The following is a 14439-nucleotide window of genomic DNA, read 5'->3' as shown; positions in this document are numbered from 1 at the left end:
GCAATTTTCCTTTAAAACTTTTCGTTTATTAATAAAAAAATAAAATGTATTACCATTCACCTCACACCGTATATGATTGCAATCAATCAAAGAAAAACTAAGTGTGCTGCTGTCATGCCAGTTGTCACAATTAACTCTTCTGTAAGTTGTCACTGTTATCAGCTAAATACTTTTTGGGTCATATCTCTTCAGGGGTGAACATTTTACTAAGGCGATTTTTTGCAGATCGCGTTCTTTTGAAATGTAGATTCACTGGTATCATTTATGCTACTCCATTCAAAAACACCCTGTATGTATATATTATATAAACGTTTGGGAAAATATACATTGAAACAATACATGAAGATAACAATAAAAAAATTATAAGCAGTGTCAATGTTGCAAATTGTAAAAAGGCCCTGCCAGTTATATAAATTGTGAAACAAAATAACTATATCAACATATTCTTGTATATGCCAAAAGCTGACCACGTCGTGAGAGACACGCTTTTTGCACTGAAACACCTCTACTTACTTATCACACAACATTGCGATGAATTTTTCATTTATCTTACTGCTACAATAAACACCTCAAAGACAAACATGGAAGTCTATATTCACAAACCGAGTTTTTGTCGATTAAACTTAATATCGAAGAAAAAAGTTGATGACATGGAAACTATCGATGCGCTGTATCACCATTTTCAGACGATATCGTAGTTTACACCCCGCGTAGGTACAAAAAATAGCTCCCTTAGAAAAACAAGTACCTACTCTGTAACATCAGACCGAGCACGATGTTTAAACTTATAAAATCAACAATCAAACAATAATTTGTGTTAGATTATATGTGATTTACAATCCGTAAGGCAATCCATCAAACTGCCATCGATATCTGAAATCCCTGCATTATCGGACCTTTCATCCGGCCGCTATCTCTTCACGTCTGCAATGCTAATCCCTAGGCATACATCAACACCAACGGAACGTATTCATCACAGCTGTTGGTTATAACGATTTAAAATTATCCGCTATTGCCAAACAGCGTTATTATAACGCTCGCAATTCATACAATGGAATAAGTAACAACGCGTTTGTGTCAGACGTTGTAAACGTAGCATATTGACACTCAGAATGCCTATCTCAGATAACGCACATTGAAAAATGTGTTCATAATATGACCTCGTTTCAATAATGACGGCCTTTACGGTTTTGTTTATCTATGGGGTGCCGCAGAGTTCAATATTAAACCCGGTGCTTGGCTCGGTACGTCAAATTGATCGCAAGAAGAGATATAATAGAAATCTTATCTCAGTTTTGTTGTAAAAGAGTCTAAATTACTATCATCGATAGTTAACTCTGTTACGTTTCATTGGAATATAGATTTTTGAGCCACTGTCACTTGAAATTTGTTACACATTTCATTATTTCTTCCAGTGCTTGTTTAAAAATAACCATGAGTACATAAATTAACAATATTGGAAGGCGTTTTTGATATTTTCACTTCAAAAGCAGACGTAGAAAGAGATAGACAGATGACGAGCAGACTGGAAAAGGATTCACATTAGAAACTAGATGGAAAAGGCGTGGAGAGAAAAGAGTGTGTACGAAGAATTGAAGGATGAAGAACTTCAATTAATGTGGTGATATGGTCTAGAATTACGATTTGGACACATTTTTTCACACTTAAACTGATAAAATCGCCACTTTTAGAGAAGATTAATTTGGAACAAATCTTTGACCTTCAGATATTATCGTTAACAGAAAATCGCGGTTTTCTGATTGCGACAAGCTTTCAAGTTTTATTCTAATTTACATTTTACACCATTCTCTATTGAAACTGAGATTTAGATAAGGAATCGTTTCCAAAACATCGGTAATATTTGAAACATCCGTTAAAACAAATTTTGTTTTATTTATAGAAAGATAGTCCAAATATTCTAACATATTAACAGATAGATAGAAAATAACTAAACTAACAAAAAACATTTACTGCATCCTTAGTAAAAATTGCATTTGTTGTGTAAGATTATTTCTACCGATTTAAACTATACAGGGTGATTCAGTACTGCTAAAAAAAACTCTTATCCGTCCATAGCACTTTGTTAATAAAGCTGGAATCCGCTACACTTTGATTTTGAAAAATTTCAAAATTCAAGGCGACATGGGAAATCAGCTGGTTCGCTTCAACGTTTGAACGTTTTGTAGTCCGCCGGCCGAAGCATTCCTTGTAGCGAAGTAAGGCGCCGAGTTAACGGGAGTTAAAGGGTAATTTGCCTATTTTTAAAACGTCGAATATGTATGTATGTATGTATGTATGTATGTATGTATGTATGTATGTATGTATGTATGTACGTACGTAGGTATGTATGTATGTATGTATGTATGTATGTATGTATGTATGTATGTATGTATGTATGTATGTATGTATGTATGTATGTATGTATGTATGTATGTATGTATGTATGTATGTATGTATGTATGTATGTATGTATGTATGTATGTATGTATGTATGTATGTATGTATTATTTGTATGTATGTATGTATGTATGTCGGAGGGTTGTTGGATTTTTTTTCCACCGCGGCACTTAGGCCTTATTAGGCCCCTTGTACACCCTCCTTCATTACTCGAGTACTTTTCTTCAAACCATCCTATTTACTACGCAGGTGGCTTGGTGGCAGTCTCCTACAGTTTATGTATGATAGCATGGTCTTGAGTTACAGAGATTTCTTGCTCTGTTCTCATTACCATTTATCGGGGGACCACACGCATGCGCGGCAAATGTTGGGCGACCCAGGTCTCTTGGTAGGCTGCCACAACCACGTTCCCGAGCCTGCCTTAGGTCACCCATCCAAATTCCAGCCCACGTCCGTGATGCTTGAATCGGCAGATCGAAATCCGCCGGCCTAGACACCCGGCAAGGCGGTCCTCTAAAAACGTCGAGTAATTTTTTTTATTTTCTTTCTTTATTAGACCTTCCGAATAAGTGGATAAATTTAATGACTTATGACTGACCCTCTCACCCTGCATAATAAACTTCTTGCTGATATCTTAGAAGTTTTTGATTTCTCATGAACAGATATGTACTGTTAAACTTATAAAAAAAATCTGCTGCACTAGTATCTACGTCTGTCCGAACAAACCCCACCGGTCGCCTCCCGAAGCCAATTCCGATGCTGCTCGTCCTCTTATTTGTATCTTAATAAACGCGAGCGGTAACGATCCTTCTTCAAATAAATTATTTCTGATTAATCCAAGACAGCAAACCCGATCGAGCGAGTAAATCATGGCTGCCTCGCAGTTTGTCAGCCGTCTAGATGTTTGCAGTTAGGTCACTATTCAAACAATTAATTAACCGAAGGGCTAATAGGAGGGTCGCCGCTCGCTTGTAGCGACTACCGGTTCGGAAATGACGTAAGGGCCGACTTGTGGGGTCCCCCCGGCCACGCACGAGCCGCCACTTTAATATCGGATGCAATTATATATTTAGCGATTCCTTCTTTGTCGGTGTCAGCGGGGTCACTGCTTTCGGAATCGGAAATTTTACTGTCGATAAGAAGTTTGTGGTCCCTTGTATAGTTCAAATTACTGATAAAAAAACTGATCATCCATAATTACTAGAGTACCCCATGGTTCTTACGTGGTACTCTTTTTATATATTATTTTATTGCTGATTACATCTGTTTTAGAAACTTAGTTAAATATCCCTTTAAATTTAAAGACATCATCTTACCTGGTGATTTTTCCTTTGTGGTTTGTCCATTCGAAAATGGGGAGAAGTACCTAGGACCACCAGGTACTATTGGGGCGCCCCAAAGGTTCCGACAGTACGCCACGAAACCTGTTGGTGAGGGAAACTGGGAAGGAGAACCAGTTCTGTCTGATGAGTTAGCTGAAAAGAAAGATGACCAGCATTATTTCGTGATTTTGCGCAATATGGTGTAATAGTTGTAATGGTTTATTGAATAATGAAAGATGGAAAAACTGTTAATATTTACAGAAAGTCTGTATGTACTTCCAAAGCATTAAACAACCAAATACAGCGGGTGTTGTCCTAGAAGCTGAGATGTAAGGAAAACAGAACAATCTTTCTACTATTCAAAGCTACTAAAATTTTTCTAGAAATAGTTGCAATCTCTGAAAGAGAAGATTACGTTAAATAAGAAGGTACTCTTAAATGGCAAAATGTGATTTTAAAACTCTTCTTGACAACATGCACAATAGGAGTTTAAAAGGGACTATGACGTTCAAGATATTTTATTACATGAATCGTTCAAATGATCATTTTAGATGAAAAAACCAAGGACTGCTATTAAATTAGAGGATGGAAATTGGAGATAGGGGTGAAAATGCACCCCTTTCAGTTTTTTAATTGTAGCTCGAAAATGAAGCAAAATTTCGCTATAGTTCATAAGAAAAATTATATAAAGGATTGAATTTCCCATCGAAATGACATATTTAAAAATATTAAAAGGAAAATTTTATGCAAAAAATCGTTAATAAACAATTTGAAAAAGGCAAAAAATTCGATTTTTTTATTTTTTTTTACTTTTTTGCCTCTAGTTTTGTTTGAGTGACGATAGGTATAGGCATTGCTTTATAGAAAAAAGAGTAGATAAAATTTCCTTCAAAATAAGAGGTTGAAAAGTATTTTTGGATGAAAATTGACTGATATATGGCCGGTCAAACTTTCGCTCAATTTTTCGATTTTCGACGGGTTTACCCTTATACCAAGGGTCGGCAACTGGCGGACCGCGGTACAGATCCGGACCGCGGAAGGTAAAATAATGGACTCCCAAAAATTTTTTTAAAGTATAAAATACTCAATTAAATTATTTAAATAGTTTGCTATTGATAATACTACGTTTGAGTGCCACCCTTATCATTTCCACTACAATTGCGTGATTGATTTGAGTTGTTAATGGTTAGTAGGTAGATTAAATTTGTAAGTGCAAATTAAAATAAAAATTAGTAAGGAATGTGAGTTTTTTTTGTGGACTTCGTAAAAAATTTTCAAAAGTATCCGGACCCCACCTAAAATTACTTGCCGACCCTTGCCTTATACGTTTTAATTGTCATTTTTTGCAAAAAAGGAAGGAAATAAGACGTTGAAGGATTTTCATCACATGAATTGTTTGAGGAGTCATTAAAAATGAAAAAACCTCAGGATGTTATTAAATTAGAGGGTCGAATTTGAAGATAGGGGTGAAAATGCACTTTAGCAGTTTTTTAAATATAACACTAAAACGAAGCAAAATTTTGGTATAGTTCATAGAAAAAATTTTGTAGAGAATTGAATTTCCCATCGAAATGGCTTATTTAAAAAATTTTAAAGAAAAATTTAATGCAAAAAATCGTTAATAAACAATTTTAAAAAGGCAAAAAATAAGATTTTTTTGATTTTATTTACTTTTTGACTAAGTTATGAAAATCTTTATTTAATATTAACAAATAAAACTTTTGAAATAATTTTTTTATCAAGTAAAGAACCAATTTACTTTAAAAATAATAATTATTAGGTATGTTAAAAACGACGAAAATCTTAAAAATATTTAAGTTTCACCGGTTATAATTCAGTCAATATTAGTCCAAAAATTTTTGAAAACACATCATTTTGAAGGGAATCTCATCTAGTTTTTTTGCACAGCAATTTTATTTGCCTACTTCTACTAAAAAAAAATTAGTCAAAAAAGTAAAAAAAATCAAAAAATCTTACTTTTTCCTTTCAAATTTTTTAAATAAGCCAAATGGCCATCGAAATGATGGGAAATTCAATTTTCTAAATAAAAAATGATTCCTATGAACTATAGTGAAATTTTGCTTCGTTTTCGAGCTACAATTAAAAAACTGAAAGGGGTGCATTTTCACCCTTATCTCCAATTTCCACCCTCTAATTTAATAGCACTCCGCGATTTTTTCATCTAAAATGACCCTTTGCACGATTCATGCAATAAAATTGCTCGAACGTTGTAGTTCCTTTTAACCATGTTTTTTTGGATATAATCAATAGCCTACAAGACAGTATAGATTATTATCGGTAGGTCACTTTCACTCGTTTCATTGAGTGTATTATTAAATATGAAAAAAAATATGGATAGTAAAGTTAGCCCTTCTATCTCCAGTATTGAATTAGAATCTAGATCTTCTGGGGTCTATAGAGTTCGTACCAAATTTTCTATTTTCTCACAGTTGGTAATGAAATCTGGTGCTTATTCGAGAAGAATGAAGGAAACGATTAGGATAGGACTCAGGTCGACGAGCTTCAATTCCATTACCATTGGCACGTCTGCCATTTCTGCATTGGTGTAGAGTGGCATTATTTATCTATTATTAAATAAAACACAAACAAACAATAAAAATCGAAGTTCACCTAACCGTTGCCACTAAGAACGAGTTTATTTGAATAAAAAATTAAAGTATTATTCTTAAAACAAAAACAAGGCACTTGTTTTAAGAACTCGCGATAAAGGATTAACTGGTATTTTTGTAAAATTCCAAGGATGATATTTTCCGGAGATAGTAAAATCACAAAAAATTAAAATTTTGTGTTATCATGTTCGTACTGTCTCGAAGGATTTTATAGTCCTGTTTTGAATTTTTTTCGAAAACTGTGCATCCTATCGATCTAATCCTAATTTATCCCGCTCTTTTAAAAAATGTTATTACTTTTGCAAAAATTTTAGTGGTGCAAACGAACAGAAAATATGACGATAATCCTGAACCTCTTAGGTAATACCTACTCTGTATGAAAATTCTAACACTATGTTCCTCGAAAATAGAATATTTTCGGATATACTCGTATGTTTGTGTGTAATTGTTTTCTTATTTATGTTTTATTTTTGTGTGCCTACATTTTTAAGATATTTTGTTTGAACATTGAATGCGATATATTGATGAAGGCTTTATTGGTAGAGATATTGATTTCATCCATACATGAAACTACTAACCAAATACTGTAATATAATACGAAGAACCTTTTCTGGCAACCGCCAGCTCATGAATATTTAGACGTAGGATTCTTCATGTTTCTGATCTATCCATTACAAGTTCCCAACTAATCCTCTTTTGCTCAGTCGCCAACTAAATCTTTCATGAATAATAGACAGCTATGCTCCTCGAATATGAAAAATCCCCAAACGAGAAATCGAATCGGGGATCTAAGCTGGAATTAGAGCTGACCACTTCATGTAAATACTTCAGCACTATAAATAACATAGTACTTCAGTCATATCGAGAGATCACCCGACATAACCAATATGTTTACTGAAAAAATCCTAAATCCAAATTAGATCGATTAAGATAAGATTAATGTCGGTTTTTAGAACAGCTTTGGAGTCACGTTTATTTTTTTTAATCAAATATTTGATATAAATATCTCTAACAAGATTATATGGATTGGAACTGTTTAAAGCTCTATAAAGAAAAAAGTTTAAAAAAATTATCTTATTTAAAAATAAGCCTCAGTTGCCAATTTATATTTATCACTTTTGAGGAAACTAATGGTTGATCGCATAAGTATTGTAAAAATTACAGTAATTCCTGTAACTTATATGTTTCACATTCATAAACAAAACATGTTTGAGATGCATTTGCTTGCGCTAACAAACTTTTTAAATGTCAATGGTCTACAATAATTATACAGGGTAGCCCATCGAAAACGTACCGCAAGGCATTACAGGGTAGTAAAGAACTTTTCGGCAAAATCCAAAAACAGGTCAAATTTGTTTCTGAGGGGGACAACTTTTGGCTCAAAAAGCATACCAAAATCTTCAACCCCCTAAGTGGGGGTGCTATCCCCTAAATTTTTTCAAATGGGAATGGGGGTCAAGTGGGGGGTCATTAGAAAGGGCTTTTAATTCTCTATACATCGATTCTTACTTTTTGAAAATCGATTCATTATTTTAGAAAATATGCAGCTTTGAAAATACGAACAATATTTTTGACGAGAAATGCGAAAATCGATTTAATTTTACTTCAAAACTTACGGTATTAGTCAAGTAAATGCTGAAAATGTTGTCCGCCAACTTGCATACAATGATACAGGTTGTCTTCAAACCGTTGTCGAACATTCTGGAGCACTTGCGGTGTTACTTCGCGACATACATTAATGATTCGTCCTCGCAGATCTTCCAAGGTATCAGGTGGAGTGCTGTAAACTTTGCTTTTAATGTGCCCCCAGAGAAAGAAATCTAAAGGATTTAAGTCGGGTGACCGAGGGGGCCACTCAATTGCACCTCTTCGTCCTATCCAGCGTCCTGGAAACGTCTCATTTAGGTAATTGCGCACATTGAGCGAGTAATGTGGAGGAGCTCCGTCTTGCTGGAAAATCAGTTCGTGTTCATTGTAAGCAGGGTCGTCCTCTATGATATTTGTTAGAGCTGGGTCGATGACATTTTGTAGTAAATCCAAGTACATATCGCCTGTCAAATTTCCAGGAAGGAAAAAAGGACCTACAATGGAATTTCCAAAAATACCTGCCCATACATTCAACTTCTGGGGGTGTTGGGAGTGTGTCTCATGGAAAATCCTTGGATTGGTATCAGCCCAGTAACGACAATTATGGCGATTCACTAAACCATTCAAGAAGAACGTACACTCGTCCGAAAAACACACATTAAAGAGGAAATTATCGTTTATCGCTCGTTCAGTCATTATTTCGCAAAATTGCAAACGACGATCAAAATCGTCTTCATTTAGCTCTTGCACTAGCCGAATCTTATAAGGATGGAATTTGTATTTTTTTAATATTCGTTGGACACTTGTACGACTCACTCCTGTCGCAGTAGCCAATTGCATTGTACTCAGCGTACTATCCATTGCCACTTGCCCCAATACCGCTATTTCCGTAGGTTCATTTAGTACCGGATTTTCAACCTGCCTCTTTTTGTTATGAACGGAGCCAGTTTCGCGAAATTTGGCCACCAATTCGCGAACAATTTTTCCAGACGCATGTTTCTCAGGATGCCGTTGGTTGAACAGTTCGGCGACCCGATTTCCGCATTCATTGTTTTTGAAAAAAAGCTCAATAATTTCTACTCTTTCTGGAATTGAGTACACCATAATTAATCAATTTAAAAGACTCGGCAGTATTGGTACTCTTCAACTACAAGTCACAAGACAGTTATCTAGCAACTTCTTGTGGCCTATCTAAATACGAAACAAAAAGCGGACAATTTTTTGCTCACCAAAATCAGGCTAAAGAATTCGCAAATCAGAAAAAAAACAGCGAATTCTTTTGAAGGAATTTACCAAGCTAATACCGTAAGTTTTGAAGTGAAATTAAATCGATTTTCGCATTTCTCGTCAAAAATATTGTTCGTATTTTCAAAGCTGCATATTTTCTAAAATAATGGATCGATTTTCAAAAAGGAAGAATCGATGTATAGAGAACTAAAAGTCCTTTCTAATGACCCCTCACTTGACCCCCATTCCCATTTGAAAAAATTTAGGGGATAGCACCCCCACTTAGGGGGTTGCAGATTTTGGTATGCTTTTTGAGCCAAAAGTTTTGAGCTCCTCAGAAACAAATTTGACCTGTTTTTGGATTTTGCCGAAAAGTTCTTTACTACCCTGTAATGCCTTGCGGTACGTTTTCGATGGGCTACCCTGTATATAAAAAAATGAAAGAAAAGGTCGTGATCTCAATCAATACCTACATGTTATTAACTGAAGGCCGTATGCAATCAGGTTTCTTCAGTTATCTCTCTACTTTATGACATATTGGTGAAATGGTGAAACCTAAATATTGTTATAAATCACATTTTTTCAAGAGGATAATAAATACAATAAAGTCTATTTATTGCGAAAAACTTTATCGCAGTAATCCCTTAATATCTAGTAGAAATTTTAAGTGATCTATGGTATTAGTCTATTTTTAGTGACTTACTAAGGTTAAATAAGCCTATATTTTGTTGAAAAAATTCCTGCTGCTGTCAAAAATCCACTTGCAGCAGGTCGTTATCGTTGACATGGCGGAATTATTTACTTTTTATTTCTCTGAATCACAGAATATTAATATGCCGCCTCCTCTCCCGCACAAACATTAGATTTTCTACTCTCCGCTTCTCCATTGAACTTACAGCCAAACTAGGGCTGACACAAGTTGGATCAGCTATCGGAAATAACAATTGAATGCGCAATTATCATTACAGCTACGATTTGCTCCATTATGGTGACGGCCCTGACGTAGTTTTAGGCGCCAGTGTCCAGGCAAATGCACTCAGCGCAGGGTTTTTTATACAGGGTCTTCTGTACTGCACATGTTGACATTATTTAATTACTCGCTTTTAGTGATGCATGTTTGATATTTTCTACATTGACGCGGTTGGCTACATACACATGTTAAATCAACGAATCCAATTAAATTAATAATAATAATAATAAGAATAAATAGTAGTTTGTTTTCCTTAGCAACAAAGTATGAATAGGAATAGCCAATAAAATTTACAAGCTCAGACAGAGTAGGCAAAAATGTCAATATAATAATAACATTAAAAATTGCTTTAAAGCTTCTTTAAGTAAATATTCTTAATTAGTTTTAATTCGTCAGGTAGTACATTTTAAGTCCTAAACAATCTGGAGAGTTATCAGTTATTTTTTTATTCTAGCCAATGGGATATGAAAGTCCATACTTTGTTCAGTACTGTACCTGTGAGACGAACTAGTTATAATAAATTTACTTTTATTATGAAATATGCACAAAGTGATTAAAAATTTCTTTACATGAATAATGGACTAGAATGTCCTGTCATACATATTAACATTTTTTTACAATAAAAACTTTTTTTTTATATGAAGACCTAGAAGTTTCACTGTTTCTTCAGAGTATTTAAAAGCTAGAGCTCGAACTAAATAAGGAAGTGTCATCAGCATAAACAGTAAAATCTTTAATGAAACGGATACGGTCGTTTATACAGGGTGGTCCGAATTTTATGCAGGAAACTTCGAGGGCATATAGATCTCTTTAAAATAATAGGTGTTTGCCTTATAAACATAGGTCTGGAACGGCCTCGTTTTAGAGATACAGAGTGTTGAAGTTGTTAAAAAAATTGATTTTTCATTTGTACGTCCGGAATCTATAAACCGATATCAATAAAATTTGGTACAGATAATGTATGATAGTAGGCCTTGTATTCCCTAAAATATGAGCCCTAAAGGTTCAACCAGTGGTGTACAACTGGACAGGGGTTACCCTCTTTTTATAAAAAAAACCTACACCATTGTATTTTTTTACAAGTTATTGGAACGGATTTATATTCTAATGCACTAACTACGTAAAAAAGGTAACTTGAATTTTTTCCCTAAGATTCGCCATTTTCAAGTTATTCATACCAATACAATCCCCTTGTGGTAGACACTTCAAATCATAATATGTATTATAAGCATATTTATGTTTATGCTTAAAAGTAAGTGCAATTTGTAAGCACATCAACAAAATTCTTTTCATATCACCTGTGAGGTAGTGTTCCTGGTGTGTTTTAGTTTCCCTTGGAGGCCTAATCTTTACAAATAAGAATAATTTATCAAAATAGTAATAGAAATACATTTACCTACCAAGCAAAAGCAACTTAACAAGAAACAAAATTAAAGTTACGTATTTACAGCTATTGTTCAAAATGCAAACCACCCACATCCATACATTTCTGACATCTTCTATTAATTGAACTAATTGAAGCTAATAACATGTGGTGATTTTCTTTTAATTCATTGCACCTGCGTTATATTCGCTACAGTAGTTGTAGTCTAGTATCTATTGGAGTAAACTTTACTTTTCAGATAGGTAACCCCAAACATAGAAATCCAGGAGGTTTAGATCTGGCGATCTGGCTGGCCGAGACACTGAACCCTTTCCAACATTATGGTTGACATTGGCATTTGGTCTTCTGCCTATCCATCACCCTATATAATTTTCATTAAGCCTTTCTTGTATTATTCTCCTCAAGGAGCATCATCCATTTGTATCGAGTATTTTGACTTATATTTAATGAAACATCCTCTAATAATTCAAATAGATGGTAGATCCATTTGTATCCAGTATTTTGACTTATATTTAATGAAACATTTTTAATAATTCAAATAGATGGTTTTTTAGAAAGTTTAGAAATGGCTGGGAAGTCAAATGGGGCGGCCATAAGAAAGGTCTGCATCCTTTATTGCGAATTATTCCGAGCCATACTTTCTCAGAAAATTCGGGTTGAAAAGGTTTTGTCCGAATTTTTTGAGGATTTTCTTGTGACCAAATATGCAAATTATGAAAATTCACTACCCCTCTCCTTGCGAACGCAGCCTCATCGGTCCAAAGTATTTCTAGTAAGAATTCTAAAAACCATTGATACAAATTCAGGCGTCTCTCTGCAGCTCTCGGAAGTAAATTTTGTACAGGTTGTAAATGGTACGGATTTCTGCCATGTTTATGTAGAATTTCCGATTTACTCACTCCAAGTTGCCGATGACAGAGTGTAAAGAATTTTGTTGATATGCTTACAAATTACACTTACTTTTAAGCATAAACATAAATATTCTTATAATATTATGGTTAGAAGTGTCTGCTACAAGGGGATTGTATTAGTATGAATAACTTGAGAACGGTGAACTTTAGGAAAAAAATGCAAGTTACCTTTTTTACGTATTTTGTGCAATAGAATATAAATCCGTTACAATAGCGTGTAAAAAATACAGTGGCGTAGGTTTTTTTTTTATAAAAAAGGGGGTGACCCTGTCCAGTTGTACACCACTGGTTGAACCTTTAGAGCTCATATTAGGAAATACAAGGCCTACTATCATACATTATCTGGACTAAATTTTATTGAAATCGGTTAATAGATTCCGGAGATATAAGCAAAAAATCATTTTTTTTAACAACTTCAACACCCTGTATCTCTAAAACGAGGCCGTTCCAGACCTATGTTTATAAGTCAAACACCTACTACTTTAAAGAGATCTATCTACCCTCGAAGTTTCCTGTATAAAATTCGGACCACCCTGTATAAATTAAGACAAGCACTAGGCATATAACTGAACCTTGTAGTACATCCATCTGTATAGAGTGTACAGAATCGATTTTCATGGAAATTTTGCACCCAATTCAGAGCTAAACCCTTCACACCATAATAAAACATTTTAGAAATCAGTCTTTGATGGTTGACGCAATCAAATGCCCTACTGAGATCGCAAGAGATCCCAATAGGGCTCTCATCGTGCTCAATGAAATACTATATTCTTCTTAATAATGACTGAATTGCTACTTGTCTAGGTACCACTATAAAATCCATACTGATTCTTGCTTAAAAGGTTAAATTTATCAAGAAAAATTAATAACAGGTCTCAGTAAAATCTTTGTTCCAATATAAAAGCTCGTTCCAAGCATGGTTCCCGCAAACATATGGCCGTTGTGTTTACCGAGTCGGCTCACATTTGATATCAAAATTACTAACCAATCGCATGGAACTCGAACAATATTGATACGCGTTACACGTTGACCGCGGTATGTAAATATCGCTCTTATCGGCTGCAAAGCTTTCGCATTGAGCCCTTTTTTAATTTAACGTACTATGGCGGCTGCTGATTGATTGTTGCCGATTGATTTTTTTAAGCAATGTAAGAACTAATATTTCTGTTGATATGGTTATTGAACAATCTAATTTATAACTTCTTGCATTAAAAAAAAATGTTAACATTACTTCACATATTACTTTCAACCAACAAAATATAGCCCATGTTTGCACTACTACACTGAAAACAATTTTTATTTTTTGTAATTTTAATTTTACTTCACAAAAAACTTATTATGTAATTTACAACTTTGATGTAAAGTATGTAAATTTAATTTTTATTATCATTTTTAGGTAACTCTTTTCTTTTACACCAATTATATTGGCATGACATTTTAGAAAAAATTACAATATTTTCACATTCAGTTTTTTTAGTGTACCAAAATATATCTCCTCAAGGGTAAACGTTCTCATCAGCGCTAAGCTGGATGAGAACTTTATAGATAAGTGAATCAGGTGGTTTTGTTGACACTACCACATTTCTCTGTCGTTTATTGTTTACATTCAATAATACGACCTTGGTACTTAGAAGAAATGACTAAATCTCATCTCAAACTAAATCTTCTTAAAATATTGACTTCGTAAGACCTAATTTTATGTTACGATTAGTTATATCTCTATGTGCACTAGAAAAAAATGACAATATATTATGGAATTAGTTTGGAAGTACTTGATTTTTTCATAAAGAAAATGGGGTACCTACTTTACAAAAAGGCTGTACGTTTTTGTTTCAAATTTGACTAATGTAGAGAAACAGTGGATTTTCGTCTTCTAGTTTCAACTGAACACAAAATGTGATAAAAATTGTCGTTATTGCTCTAAAATCTCAAGACTTCTACCTAACAAAAACACTGAGAAAAATTTGGAGGCTGTTTTTCTACACAAAAAAACTGTCAATATTGTGAGTTA

The 14439-nt window shown here is 34.2% G+C and overlaps 1 protein-coding gene across 1 annotated transcript in view; it reads right to left on the bottom strand.

Moving 5' to 3' along the window:
• The window catches only part of LOC108910215 (zinc finger protein 836), a 95628-nt gene that overhangs the window by 61879 nt on the left and 19310 nt on the right, over positions 1–14439 (bottom strand). Inside the window, exon 2 of the mRNA XM_018714763.2 lies at positions 3714–3872. Within this exon, the coding sequence (XP_018570279.1) occupies positions 3714–3872 (159 nt within the window). The remainder of the gene's footprint in view (positions 1–3713; positions 3873–14439) is intronic.

Source organism: Anoplophora glabripennis, unplaced genomic scaffold (assembly GCF_000390285.2).
Source record: "Anoplophora glabripennis isolate ALB-LARVAE unplaced genomic scaffold, Agla_2.0 scaffold468, whole genome shotgun sequence".
In the NCBI taxonomy this organism is placed as follows: domain Eukaryota; kingdom Metazoa; phylum Arthropoda; class Insecta; order Coleoptera; family Cerambycidae; genus Anoplophora; species Anoplophora glabripennis.
The sequence above is the reverse complement of the archived record's forward strand: the minus strand, read 5'-3'. Positions and strand labels throughout refer to the sequence as shown.